The 15,051-nt window shown below is 31.6% G+C and overlaps 1 protein-coding gene across 1 annotated transcript; it reads left to right on the top strand.

Moving 5' to 3' along the window:
- Positions 1-735: 735 nt before the first annotated feature.
- LOC134235848 (hemicentin-1-like) lies at positions 736-13,319 on the top strand. Its single transcript, XM_062718016.1, has 12 exons — positions 736-979; positions 4,578-4,700; positions 5,246-5,348; positions 5,462-5,655; positions 5,839-6,006; positions 6,147-6,281; positions 6,930-7,202; positions 7,548-7,841; positions 9,252-9,536; positions 9,619-9,903; positions 10,563-10,685; positions 10,790-13,319. The coding sequence occupies exons 1-12, from the start codon at positions 736-738 to the stop codon at positions 11,020-11,022; spliced, it is 2,460 nt and encodes an 819-aa protein (XP_062574000.1). The 3' UTR covers positions 11,023-13,319.
- Positions 13,320-15,051: the final 1,732 nt, after the last annotated feature.

The following is a 15,051-nucleotide window of genomic DNA, read 5'->3' as shown; positions in this document are numbered from 1 at the left end:
TATCCATGAAAAATTCCAAAAGATTGGTGGAAGATCTTGTTTTCAAAAATGACAAATATCTTGTCAATCAGAAACTCAAGCATCTTTATGATCTCATCTTCAGAGTATGCGTGTATACAATCAGAATGTTTTAACAATATATCGGTAATTTTGCAAATAACCAATGACAAGGTAAGTAGATATACGAGTACCATTTTTATTGTAAAAGCAGCTATCATTGATATCAAAAAGCCTGGACTTAAATTTGTCAAGGTAGAAAAAATATTGTTTCCATTCATGAGATAGATACTTCTATTTCAATTTATAAGATACATATATCTTTTTCAAAATTTAATATTTTGCATCTCTTATAAAAATATATTCTGAAATATAAGGTACCAAATGGTAAATCTTAACCAAAACCAAAAATATTTTATTTTTCATTATCAAATCCTATATTTGTAAATACGACATATTCAAGATAACAAATATACCGTGCAATAAACCCTTATTATATACAAACCATCCCCTCTATTACAGACGTAATATACGACTGTCTTATAGGCTAAAATCTCCCATCCCATCCCCACCATCCCTTATTAGATTGCACCTCTCGCTAAATAGCAAGATTTTAGTGAATATAAACAAATTACAGACAAAAATCAAGAAATTCCGTAATAATTCTGTACTTAAAAATTACACAATTAAACAAGTATTAGGGGGGTAGAAAATTCATAAATAACATAAAACGGTTCAATGTATATTATTGTAACGACAATTTGTAAAGAAAATTCTTCATCTATTTTTCTTGAAGAAGTTGGAATCTTCTCCTCCGATGAACCTCTGGTTGTGCAATGTAGACAATTCGAGCAGTGTATAATACCTTGTCGAGGCAAACCAGACTGTACACCAGATTCACAATGCAGGGTTGATTGGAAAATTGGAAATGATATTCAACAGAATGTGCAGTTTACGAAAAGAGTTGGAATTGATAACAACGGCAAGTAAACATCATTTAATTATGTATGTGTTAATGTGTTAGGGAGACTGGTTCAACGCACTTTGAAAAATTACGCGCTTTGGAGATATTTTTCAAAGGGCGTTAAATTTTGGAGCATGTTAAAGCAATTTAAAAAAAATACAATATCATTATATTATTATCATTATTATTATTATCAAGGTCACTCTCTACCATCGGCTTATACATTCACTTGTGTTATTAACGGTGGTAAACACGAGAAAGAGTGCGTTTGTTTAAATTCATTACAATTCATTTTTTATGCTTATGTCTGGGTTTGAGATAGATATTCATTAAATCAATCCAGAATTACGTGATGCGTTATTTCAAAAAAAAACTTGACGTGATGCGTTATGTCAAAAATCTTGACGTGATGCCTCATGTTAAAAATCCTGACGTGATGCCTCATGTCAAAAATCTTAACGTGATGCGTTATGTCAAAAAACTTGACGTGAGTCCGTTGCTGAGGTGTCTGAGAGATGAACGAAGGACAACTCTGCATTGGAGATTGTATGAAGGTGCCTCAATATCGACCATATTAAAAAATGTATGTCAATATTCTTGATATTTTGAATATGATAAGTGATATAGGATACCTGTTCGGTAATGCCTTCACATCTGAGATGTAGAGGTTTGTTGACTTTTTGGGGTATGAGAAATGCAACGCCGACCAAAATGGAGTTCAAGTGTGTATACTCATTGAAAATAATGTTTTAACACAAAATGATGGTCTTTTTGTGTTCACTTATTAGACTAAAAATTGTTCATTCCCGCGCAAGATGAGAGATTTTTTAACAGTTTTGAAATACGTATTCAAAAGAGTATAGTTTATATTCATTATTGGTATATAGTTGTTATATCAGCTATATGGCGCACATTGACGAGTATAATTAAGCATCATTTTTTTCAGTTAGCGAAGTTAGTTTTCATGATGCACCGAAACTTAGATGATGTTTAAATCTAACTGACAATTTAATTGACAGTGTTAAAATTTCCGGATACCCTCAATACAATATGTTTGTAGGAAAAATAAAAGAATTGGTTCGTTCTCGATGAGGGTAGATGACTTTATCTTTTTTTTCGAAAGAAATATAAGAAAATTATGCTGTCTACTAAAATTTAAGTTAAATTATCTTTTATACATTTTTTTTCAAAGTGCGTAAAAGGTGCATGGACACAAATTTGAAGTTAATATTTTCTTTATTACGTTACGACTTATATATTTTAATAGCAAAAGTTATTAAAACTTTAAATCTTCAGACGGGATTGATTGTTACATTCTTGTTTTTTTCACAAATTTTAAATTTATTTTTAATACCTAGGAAAAGTGGCAATTTTCTTGTTTTTAAATGGAAAATATTACACTATAATTCAAAAAATTTAGAGCAGAAATGTTCGAACGATTTTAACAAATGAATCGTAAACATCAACGATTTTTGAAATTTCATAAAATAAATAATTTCAGATTCCCTTTCTATAATCAGATTGAACTCGTTAACTGGAACTTGTGGAGATGTACCAAGATGACTCATGCTATATCTTGATCTTTATTCAATATTTTCCTACTGGACTCGCATGCCTTGTGGAGGTACCGGGATGGCTCGATTTCGCTATTTTCTCTTATTATATAATTCCTTATAATTTGTGGACCAGAGCGACTGCCATGGTTGGGGAGTGGAGATGTTACCCAACCTGTATGAAATGCAACCAAGACAGTCAAGATTCAGCTTTCCACTCTTTATCAAATTAATCTATTTGTAATCTTTATGATTACAATAGGTATTTTTATCCAATATATCCATATTTCTTCATATATCTCCATATTTGTAACTCCTTCGAAATTTGCAATAGTTACTTGAAATTTCAATTTGAAATTTAATTACTATTATTCTGACCTTGATTGCGTTTTTAATTCTAATGCACTTTTAAAATGTGTGAAATCTTTTGCAAATATATAAATATTGTTTTCCGTAGTTAATTTATACAGAAAACATTAAACTCTTGTCACTCCAATTTTTTGCCTCTTCCTCCTAACCAAATACATCTTCCGATAAACAAGTTAATAACGCATTCTAATGAATCGCATGTTCTGGGAATCATTCAAGTTAAAAGGTCATCTTAGTGTGGCAGAAAATTAAATTTATTTTTAAAAAATCTTCAAGTGAGTTATTTTGCTCCGCCGAATTTACAAAATACACAAAAACGTGTTACAATCTTATTTTAATGCAAGTTTTTTTTATGATAGAAAACTTAATTAGACGAAGGCGACGTCATTACCCTTTTTAGTGAGTAACGTCGAACTTTGTTTTGGTTCGCTTTACTACAATGCTCATAAAATATTGAAAAAGTGAGATATTTTCAAAATTTACAGGGTGTCCCATAATATATGATACCATTTCAGGATTATATAAAATATAATGTAATGAATTTTGAATAATAACAAATGCACCATAAACATTGCATATATTGTCCAATTTTATTCACACAATTTGATGGACATTGAAAAGAACACAACAAAATGATTTCACTTTGAAAAATGCTATCATTTTTCAACTATGTCCCCTACATGACGTCAAATTTGAGTAACGATCATGTCAAGACATTGCATAAAATTCCATAACTTAATACAATAGTGTAGTTTTCTTTGGTTATAATCTAGATTTCCATTGGAAATATACCTTTTTACAAATTAAAGATGTAGATTTAGGTTTGGTAATAATATCTGAAAACTGAGTTTGATAATTAGTTTTAAAATGAGGGTATAAGGAGCTTGTTTGTCTGTGAATACCAGTAATCCATTTTGCTTGACATGCATTTTAGCAATTTTTTGACGTAATTATGTGGCTACATTATTTCAACTATGTGACAATTTTTAATTATATTATTTGTGGCTAAAAACTGTACTTATTCAAATATTTAATGAGACAAAATTCAAAGAAATTGGTCAAGACTTGCGTTTTTGACAATAATTTAAAATGGTATCATATATTATGGGACACCCTGTATGTATATTTGCATTCAGAAAGAGTCCGGCTATCAAATGTATCAAAAAGTCAATTTGTGAAAATTTGACCTTAAGGGCCCTTTTCTCTTGACGGAAGTCATATAAATTTTGTTATTATACATGAAATATTATCTTCAAATCCGTGTCCATGCAACTTTAAGTTCCTCCTTTGTTAAAATGTTGAAGGACATTCTCAACAGTTTTTTTTTTCAAAGAGTGTTGATTCTGTCAAGTACTTAAAAAAATCCAAGTGAGTTTATTTTGTCCTAATTTTAGCAAAAATCTTTCAAATTTGGTAAAATGTTTTCCTTTCCATGAACTGAGAAAAACTAATGTATTCCTATTAAGCAATCTTATCAATTTAGATGCTGTTTGGCAAAGTCCTAAAAAGGTTTTCACATGAGTATTTTTTAGAAAAGCCTCGACATTTTGTAACTTCTATACGCATACATGATGTATGTCGTTCGCTCAATGCAAAAAAGAAAATTCTGCACTGTTTTATTTTAGAACTCACAGATCTCGTCTGTTAATTTTAAAAAAAGAACACTGACTTTAAAGTACATTTTGTTTTTTTAGGAGATCTGTACTTCTCTTGGACGAACAGCAGTGACTGGACTGGTCTAGACTATAGATGTGAAGTTTGGCAAGAACAGCTCAATATGTTGGTCGTCGGAAATCCAATCCGGCTTAATATACTTGGTAAGAATAAGTATAAAGCTTAGAACAGATTAGCTTTATAGAGCTATAGAAACTATAGGTGAGCAAAAAATCAACACTTTTTGGCATACAAGCATAAAATTCTACCAGCAACATTCGTATCAATACATATTTTTTCTTTTTATAAACATCACAATCATGTACAAATTAGGAGCAGAGCAAACACGGACCTCTAAAACATCAGAGGTGGGATCAGGTGCCATGGAAGAGGGAACATCCCCTATCGACAAGTCACATCCGACGTGTGCTCTTTGTCATGATCGGGAAAAAACAAAAAAATACGTTGTCAATTCAGTATCTCAGCCGTTTATGTAGTCTTATCCGTACCGGTTCTCGAATTCGCGACGTGAGGATTAGCTCTTTACTCTGCAACTCTAGTGCAGACCACTTTTTTTAAATAATTATTGTAGAAGAATAAAGTCAATTTATGCATTTTTCGCTAAGTAAATTGCAATAATATTAATATATATCACTTAAAAGTATAAGCTCGAAGTAGTATTATAACTAAGTTTTCGTGTGCCTTTTAGATGCTAAACAATCACAAGAAATGGAGCCCGTTATTCTCATAACAGCTAACAGCACAGTTAAATTAGGCGAAGAAGGTGTATTGAGATGTATGTTCTCTGGATAGTGAGTATATATTCCGTATTTACCTGAGTATATTTCTGCCGACAATTGCAAAAGTTAGGCCATTCATCACTATGAAAAAGGTTTATCTGAATTATGTCTGGCACTTTTGACAGTCCAACAGCTGATATTGAATGGATCAAGCATAAAGACGAATGCATTAATACAACTACTTCAAAATTTATTCTGAGTGACTATAACAGGATTCTTAGGATAAAGGATGTCATCCCTGACGACGAAGGAATTTATATTTGTAAAGGAATATGGAATAATAAGACTTTTCTCAACCCTATATATTTAAATGTCACATGTAAGTTGTCAATCATTTTATAGTTAAAGAAAAATTTAGGTCATAACGTACACTTAAATGTCTTCAAATTATTGCATGTTAAAGAAATTATAATTATGCAAGGCTTATTAAATTTTCTAGTGACATACAGTTGATACTTGATGCATGAAGATTCATGCTATTTCTTTTTGGAATGTATTGCAGCACCACCTGTTCTGGATTCAAGCTCAGAAAATCCCCAGATGAAAGATATATTGGCAATAGTTGGAGAGAATGCCCGTTTTTACTGCGATGTCGTACATGAAGAACAGCCCCCAACTTTTCCAACGTGGATGAAAGATGGAAAGGGGTTACAAATACATTTAAACAGAGGTAGGAAGAATATAAGGGATATACATATGCTAATTCTATCTTTTGTGTACCCCTTTTAACTGGAAGACTACAAAAAATCCTATATAATCAGTCAATGTTATCAAAAAGCATAAGATGATACGTACATAAATCTGTTCCAGAGAAATACACCTTAAAGGACAATAATAAAGTTTTGACTGTGTTCAATGTACATAATACTGACTCTGGAGTTTACCAGTGTTTGTCTGAGAATAGTGAAGGTGTCATGCTGAAGGAGGCAATCCTCAAAGTAATAGGTAAGGGAATTTTTTGGCAAAGTACCATGCAAAATAAGTCATTTTTTTTATAAAGAATAGTGTGTTTTGTACTTGGGTATGACATTTATATTACGAGCGGGATAGAATTTTTTTTATATTTTCTCAAAAGTGCTAAATACGATTAAAAATAAAAAGATCTCTCACAAGTGAGATAAATTTCATATAATGGGTATATTGATTAGAAAACATTGAATATTCTGTTCATTACATTTTCTTTGATTCCCCCTTGTGTCTCTGTCTTTTTTAACATTGTGATTGAATACATGACGTCATAGTTTGAGATGTATAAAGCCAAGCAACGTGGTATTGAAAATATATATCTGAGCCCAACACTGGTATTTCTGGGAACCCGTCTTTATGCCCAATTCACAGATTTTTAAGATCGATCACAGTTTGTAATCTTTGCATTTTCATTAAATTTGATGCATCAAAAAAGATTTAGCTTAACAGCAGAAAGCGATCTCAGAATAAAGAAAAGACAAAATCCACTTTATCTTGTTCGTTATTAAATACCAAAAGATATTGAAAACCATTTTACTGTTTCAGAACCTCAACAGAAAATAAACCCCCAAATCACCTCAATTTTCAAAAGACTTATAAACAGATAATTTACTTACTTCATTACAGAAAAACCAGCAAAACCTTTTATTACTGGTGATCTTGAACCAAACGTGAATACCTACTCCATCTTTACCTGCTCAAGTAGACAAAATTCTGTTTATGATACTTACGCAGAAGTGTTTGCTTCATTGTACATGTGGTATGTCAACGACACTTTACTCAAAAATATAACGAGTAAAATATACAGGTTTATGGTACAAAAGGCTTTAAAGTACAACAGATACTCATGTCAAATACTCTCGTCAGATAGAAGTGACCAGGTTCAGGCTAATCCTTTTTGTAAGTATCAATTTATTGTGCTTAATGATGAGTAGTAAAGTTTACCAAATATTTTTGTTCGAAAGTAATTCTTAAGTAGTAATTCGTAATCTTTACTAAAAGTACTTTTTTAACAAATTTTGAATATTGGAGAAACATATGTTGCTCATTATATATAATGTGTAATGTGTAATGAAAAATTCTCTAACTGGTCATAGACGCCAATAATATCTTTTTTTTAATTTAAAAGACAAAAATGTTGTTTTAAATCATCATTTTTATTATGAACAAATTTAATGTCTCCCGAATCAAGAAATGAACAAAAACTACATATATACTGAACTTTGCACTGATGAATGTTAACAGATGGCCCAAGCAAAGAAGACCTAAAGATTTCTCCAATACGAGATAAAATTACTATATGTGATGGAAACACAATCGGTCCCTATACTTGTGCTGTTGATTGTAATCCACCATGCAGTGTTCAGTGGAAGTATACAAAGTGGAATGGTCAGCAGGTGAATGCAACCCACCTCGGTTATAATTCTGTGACATTATTGAAACGTCAGATAGACAGAGAGGAAGTGACAGAGCTCAAATGTGTGACTAAAGGTCGTGAAGAAAAAGAGGAAGCATTGGTTTTAAACATGGAAATTCAACGTATGTACACATCGCAAACATGTTAAACGTTCATTCCGTGGAATGATTTAGGAAAAAAAAAAAACAATAAAAAATTTCATGTTTTGTGTAATTTAAAAGAAAAAATAAGAACTTTTAACGTCTTCCTGGCAAGGCCTGCTGTATCTTTTCCGGACGTAAATAATAGGGCATATAAGTTGAAATTTCCTATCGGAATATCGATATTTAGAAGACAATCTCTTAAACAATATGTGGGTATCATGAGGGTTTATTGAGGTATTCTACTTAAGGACATTGGCAAGGTTCCTGGCTTTAGTATATAAATTTTGAAGAATTCTTGAGCAGGTGTAATGGTATTAAACGTTTTATATTCTGGTATATTTAACCCACCAAGCCACCCTCCCTTTTAAGATTTTGTCAAATCAATGCTTTTACAGTTTTCAATGCATTTCCTATGTAAAATGTTCATAAAAAGTACCTACATAATTTTTTACCATAATTTTTTTCCAAAACCCATTTATTTCAGAATGTTTATGTAATATATACATTATTGTGTCCTCATTTTGAATGATATCTAGATACCATGACTGAAAATGTAAATTTAGAAACATGACACAGATCTGCCAACACTGTTCTTTATTTTAGAGTTACTTCCCTTAACATCTAATTTGTATGAATTCATAAACTGCTCAACTATTTCCGTTAATTATGTAATTTACCTTACTGGAATCAAATTATCATAAAACATTGGTATGGATTTGTTTTTAATATATGTTTGCAGTTACTAAAGGTTGCTTCCTTAGCACGATCTTATACAGTTATAGGAGCTACTAGCAATTGACACATCTTTGTCCAGTATAACCACGGTAAATCAAATTACAGCCTGATGAACACTGTTTACTGCCTGTCCCTGAATATAATATACATGTACAACAAATCAATCACCTCTTTTCGTTCTTGCTGTAGAGATGATTCTACCCGTTGAACAGGTGTTGTAGGGAGCACGTGCTTTTTTGTTTACCTTTATAAAATACGCTTTGTTGGTTTTCATTTTGTATCTAGAATTTTTCTAGTGTGCGACGGAAAAGGGCGAGGTGATTCGATGAGTTTTATAATAGAAAAAACCCATGATATAAATCCTTTTTCTCCGAAAAACCGTGACTTGCCAATGTCCTTAATTTTACAGTATGGCTATACCGTATCATATATATTTCTTCAATATAAATAGGTAAATTTTAAAGTCTATTAACGACGTCATTTTATGACAATAAAATCGAGGAGTGGGGGTGTCTGTTATTTTGCGAATAGGAGAGTAAAACAAGATGCTTGGATGCTGTAAGATATTTTCTGCATATCGTGTTTCGAATTCAAATGACAACTAAGTGAAATAATTTACATTGTATTAATCTGCCTTCATTTTTTATTTTCCAGATTTGTCCGAACCTAGGATTTATATAAATGGTTTTCTAAAAAGAAACGTTTCTGATATTCAAGAGAGCACACCTCTCCAGATGTCATGTCATGTGGATGGTAATACTATCCCTACTGTAACGATCTTCAGAGGAGAGGGAAACAAAATTCTTGGGAAACGGGACGATCATTGGTTTAACCACACTTTTGAGAAGGTTAATTGTTTCGATACAAACATCTACATATGTAAAGGCAGATCGAATCTTTGTTCAACTGAAGAAACAAAAGTCTCCGTAAATGTTCTTTGTACGTAAGTTACTTGTGTTTTGAAAAAGTAATCTTTAGAGTTAAATGTTTCCAAGTGCCTTAACATATATATCTTCCACAGGTAAACCAAGACTGGACAGCCAAACTAAGTTTAATTATTTATATCAAGCTGTAGATGTACCAACATTTGTATCGATAAAGATACCTATCATTGCGAATCCAAAACCAAAGCTTCTCAAATGGCATGGTGTATATCCAAACCCTGGTATTGTTTCTACAGTCACTCAAACAAATCAAGTCTTCCGGCATTGGGTGTCCAGTACAATCCCAATCTATAATAAGAGCTTTCTTGGAAACTATACCTTATATGGAGATGAATTTGAAATAACAACTATTCACCTAAAAGGTTTGTTTAATTCAATTTAATAAAAACTATTCAGATAATAATATACTATTACGTATGCAAAATTTTCTAAAGCAGCTAAAAATAAAAACAAAGTCAAATTTAGGCCTGTTTATCAATCAAATGAATATTTGACAACGTTATTTTAAAAGTTATTTAGTATATTTAGTTAGTTGCACATTTTAAAATCATCATTCTTATTATTTTAAAACTGGCATGAAACGGAGTGTTTAGATTAAATATGTACGATTTAATGGCAGATTCTCTATTGGCATTGGCGTTTATGGTTGATAAAAGTAGAAAAAAAAGTTTTAAAATGCTCACTGTGTAATACGTTTAGGAAATCACTTTCTTTATAAACGATATCCTAGTAATATTTAATTCATTAATTCAATAATTTATTTTTTCTTGATTTATACATAAACATTTATATATAATGTCATCTAACCTTTTTTTTATAGATTTGAAAGAAAGTCTGTTTTAGCTATTCAGGAGAGCTTCAAAAACATTTTGAATTCTTCTGCCCATTTCGCAGAAAGGGATATCTATATGTTAGACCTATGATACTACATATGAGATATTTATCATCGGAAAGTTGTATGTTATCTTTAAATTTTAGAGTTAATAAATGTTATTTACTTTGGAAAAATATTGCTTTACAGGACAGAGCACATTTAGTTCATCTGTGGCGAAGTTCGACGTCTGGATTATCGTTGGACCTCTTGTTGGTGTATTAGTTTTCCTGATGGCCACCATTTTTGTTTATAAGCGCCATAGTCATAAAAGTGAGTAACTGCTTTAAAGCGGTTTTCACACTCTTAAAAAATCATGCCTTTTTAAATTTCATTTTGAATTGAAAAAAATAATTGATTGATTTTTAACTATTCAGTGATAACTCTTTCGTCCATTCGATCACCAGGTGTTGCTACTGTGAAAAAGGAGTACCAAGACATTAACATTGAGGAAAAGGAAGAACTGGAAGAGCAGTCCAATGAATACGAAGGGATTGCTAACTCCGATGTTGTAAACTCTGAAGTTATAAGCACAAGGCAGACCACTGAGTTTCAAAATCTAACATGCAGTCGAGATCAAGATGATCAATACGAAGATTTCAACATTTAACTATTTTTCCACTTTAAACCAATCGTTATCCGTAGTTTTTTTTATTTCATCCTCATAAAATCTTTTAGCATTTTCATTTTTTGAGATTTCGGAAACTTTCTACATAAATACGCTACCAAATAAATGAAAATGACGATCAGTTTTACCAATTTATGAGATCTCGAAACTCAAGCATATTTTCCACAGGTTAAGAAAATATGCATAATTTTCTTGATAGCAAGAGTGAAAATTAGGAACTTAGTCAGATGAGAGTCATGATAACTCTGCAATTAAATCAGTATTCAGAATAACCCAGCCGTAAAATGTAGGACATCACATGAAGTGCGGAAAGACAAAAACAAATGCAACTTGATAACGACTTGTTTGTTCACGATCTTCTTGTACCATTTGATAAACTTTTTTAAACATTTACAGTAGATTTGAATTGTTTCAATATCGTAACGGTTAATAAAATTTCCATATTGGTCTGGCTTTAACCTTGCCTAAAATTAATATAAACAAAGGCAACAACGAAATGCTATACCATCTCTTGTTATTCTCCCCCTATAGAACGGACTCACTTTGACCGTCGTCAGGAAGGACCTGGAATGGTTTTGAACGGACTGTAACGATGACATTGACGCGTAAAAGAGATCGTGTCACTCTGCCACCTGCATATTCTTCACCTTACTACCACAAAAGCCGGTTTTAATACAGCTGGCTATATAATCATTACAATCACCTTAAAACTGAACGATTGATTGATTGTATATTGATTAACGTCCCTCATGAGAATTTTTACTTGCTAGTATATGAGACGCCACAACTTGTCGGTGGGCAGCTGCAAATTTTGTTTTATACTTGGCACTCAGAACATGGGAAGAATGTTTTCTTGCCAGCACCTACTGCGACACGGGAACTCGGTATCTATGGTCTCATCCAAGGACCGGTCTCCATGTCCCACGGTCGGATTAGAACCCGCGACATAAGGATCAACTCCTTACGCTGCGACTCTAGGGCAGACACTCTTACCACTGTGCCGTGCTTGCTACTAAAATTGAAAGAAAACGATTGCATAATTTGTATTTCTGAGCTGGTGAACTTTACTTTGGTTTTCTTCATATTGGTGCATGCGCGCGCCCTTTCGTATTTCTTCAGTGTGCTAACCCCAGGCCCAATGTAGCCTGGGTTTATCAAGACTTTCTTGCAAACAATCACATACATCCACTCGACTTTCTTCTTTAAACTCCATCTTTTCACATTTAACATCTGTGGGACTAATTGGAAGATAGGATTCGAAAAACCAAATCTGGTCTCTTTCAACCGAGGACTTTCTTGTTGAAAGGTTTGAATAATATCCCTATTTGAAGGATAAATACACTGATGATCTCCGTGCAAAGGAGAATCAAGGAGGTGACAGATGTGCGATAGAGTAATTGGAGATAATAAGAATTATTTTTATTTTCATTTTTGGAGGGTATTGTCATATGAATTTCATTATTTCATGAATTATGAGACAAATCAAATGGAATTTTATTATATTTTCATTAAAGATTATTTTAAACGTTAGATAAGAATGCTAGAAAATGCATGACGAAAAATAAAATTGTTTCAGCTTAACTGTTTTCCTGCATTTCTTTTTACTTTATGAATATACAATTAATTTTCATAATGATAATAATAAAGATAATAATAATAATAATGTATCTTTTTCATCCATTTGTTTAATACAGTTCTTACAAATATGTCCATGAAAATAATCACCACAAGTCTTATATGCATTAATAGATGTTAGATCAAGACTTTTTATGTAAAAAAGAAATAGACCCCCATTAATCTTTTCCCATTGAATGTTTTCTCCACACCAATGTAAGACACTCGGATTTTTTTTTTATTAAAAAAACTTCAAAAATATTTATATATATAGATTTATTATTTGTGTTATCTATGTTTTTAGTGTATTTTTGAATCCTGTAAAAGGATTCTTGCTTGTTTATTTTCCTTACAAAAGAATGTTTTATAAAAGTTTAATATGAAAATATAGAGCATTTAAAAACATAGTAGAATGTTGTATTCTGAAGATTTTTTTGTTTGCAATTGAGAAAAAATATTCCTTATTTTATTAAGTTGTGTTGACATATACACTTTACGTGTATTATTAGAACTTATGGAGGACTTTTCTTTTGTAAATTTGTTTATGTATGTAGATAGTGCGATATCTAATAGTTTCTTCAAAAACATATTTAAATTTAAAGTCGATGTTTAATTATGTAGTAATATATGTGTATATTTTCTTTTTCATTCTCATGTAAAACTTTTGAGAATCAAAGTACTGAAAGTACTGAAAAGCGGTTAGCATGCTTTTCATCGAATATGTACAGTGTACAATAATAAAAAATGCATTGAATGATGACATTAAAGTAAGCATGCATATCTTTTTCCAGTGTCATCAGCGAAGAAGCAGACACGCTGAATTTTGTGGTACTTAACTAAATGGTAAAACCAATAACATCCCAGACTGATGTCTCAAATGTTTGTGTCAAAATATCAACCTGAGATTTTCAGTTTAAAAGACAGGAAGTTCAATTTCAAAAATTTCTCCCTAACTGTCTCCATTGGTGGCGTCCAAAAGTGCTCAGAACGAAAAAAAAAATTATGTTGATGTTGCAAATTTAATTGGCTTTCATGGTCTATTGATTCTGAAATTAGGTAACTGTAAAGGCTACTATAGCAAACAACTCAAAAAGAAAATAAAATGATAATTCAAATTCTTTAAATTAATTGGTTTGGAGTACTGTACACAGATCTTTAGCTGGCTAGTCTGAGAAAAACGGATGGACGAGCAGAGAATTAATTAATTTCAGAGAGCTTCAGTTTCGTAGGCTCACTGCGGGTCAGCAGGTGTGACCTGTCATTGGGGATGCTTACTTCTCCTAGGCACCGGAACTTTCAAGGATCCGTTTTTCTTTTGAGACCGATCACTGTTCATTCTGTATTTTGATACAGATACTGAGTACATCTGTTAATTAATATTATGAACTATTTCTCTCACAGGAAGAAAGACAAGTAAACAAGATAATAAAGTTTTAAGAAATGTACAATATTGATTTTTCATACAATTAAATGTTCGAATAAGTAAATGGTATAAGACAATTCTTTAAAAAAGAGTTTTGCACGATATGTATAAACGAACATATACTGATGAGTATTTGGTAAATATTTTTCATGAAATATTGTATAAAAAAAAACGTGTGAAAAGGAAAGTTGTTGTTTAATCCATCAATACTAGTATTTTAAAAATTCAAAGGTTCACTAAAAGTCAGTGTATAAAAAACAATTTAATTGTCCATTGCAAGAATTACCTAGGTATCATTGTCACTTTCTTCAATACGTCGCATAAGCAATAAATTAAAATAATCATTCATTAGATATATTTTTCAATTTGTGCTAATTGTTAAGATTTTTCATGCCTCTTTTTTCTGTGCATATTGGGTTCAAATATGATATTTCTCGCTATACATTTCTTCCTAAAGTTTAAATCTAACGCGTTGATAATGTTATCAGCTAAACTTCATGCTGACTTCGAATTTCGTCACAGGGCCCGATCGCCATCAGCTGATGTCACGGAAATTTAATCTCGACACCAAATGCTCCTATACATAAACTTTTTTTAATACAACAATTATAAATTTATTTCATTGACAAACAAAATCAGAAAAAAAATTAAAAACCGAAAAATTATGTTGTTTTGATAGTCTTGATTTTATTTAACATGTGTTATATGTGTTAGAAACAAATCATAGGTACTAGGTAGAGGCTTTGTTGAAGTTTCCGTAGTCGATAGGTAGCGCCTTATGGAAGTTTCCGGTGTCGATAAAAATCGGACACATGCCATAAAGCGGCTAGCGAAGCTAACCGCTTAAAAATGAACAACGTTGTCTCAACACTCAACGAACTTATTTCAAAAATACATTACAAACAGAAGAGATGATGCTTAATACGAAAAAACTCAGTTTCCAAATTTTTCTCTCAAATCAAAATTTAAAAAAG

The sequence above is a fragment of the Saccostrea cucullata genome, unplaced genomic scaffold (assembly GCF_032062105.1).
Source record: "Saccostrea cucullata isolate Sc308-1 unplaced genomic scaffold, CSIRO_AGI_Scuc_v1 ctg3406, whole genome shotgun sequence".
Lineage (NCBI taxonomy): Eukaryota > Metazoa > Mollusca > Bivalvia > Ostreida > Ostreidae > Saccostrea > Saccostrea cuccullata.
This window is presented reverse-complemented; position numbering and strand designations above follow the sequence as displayed.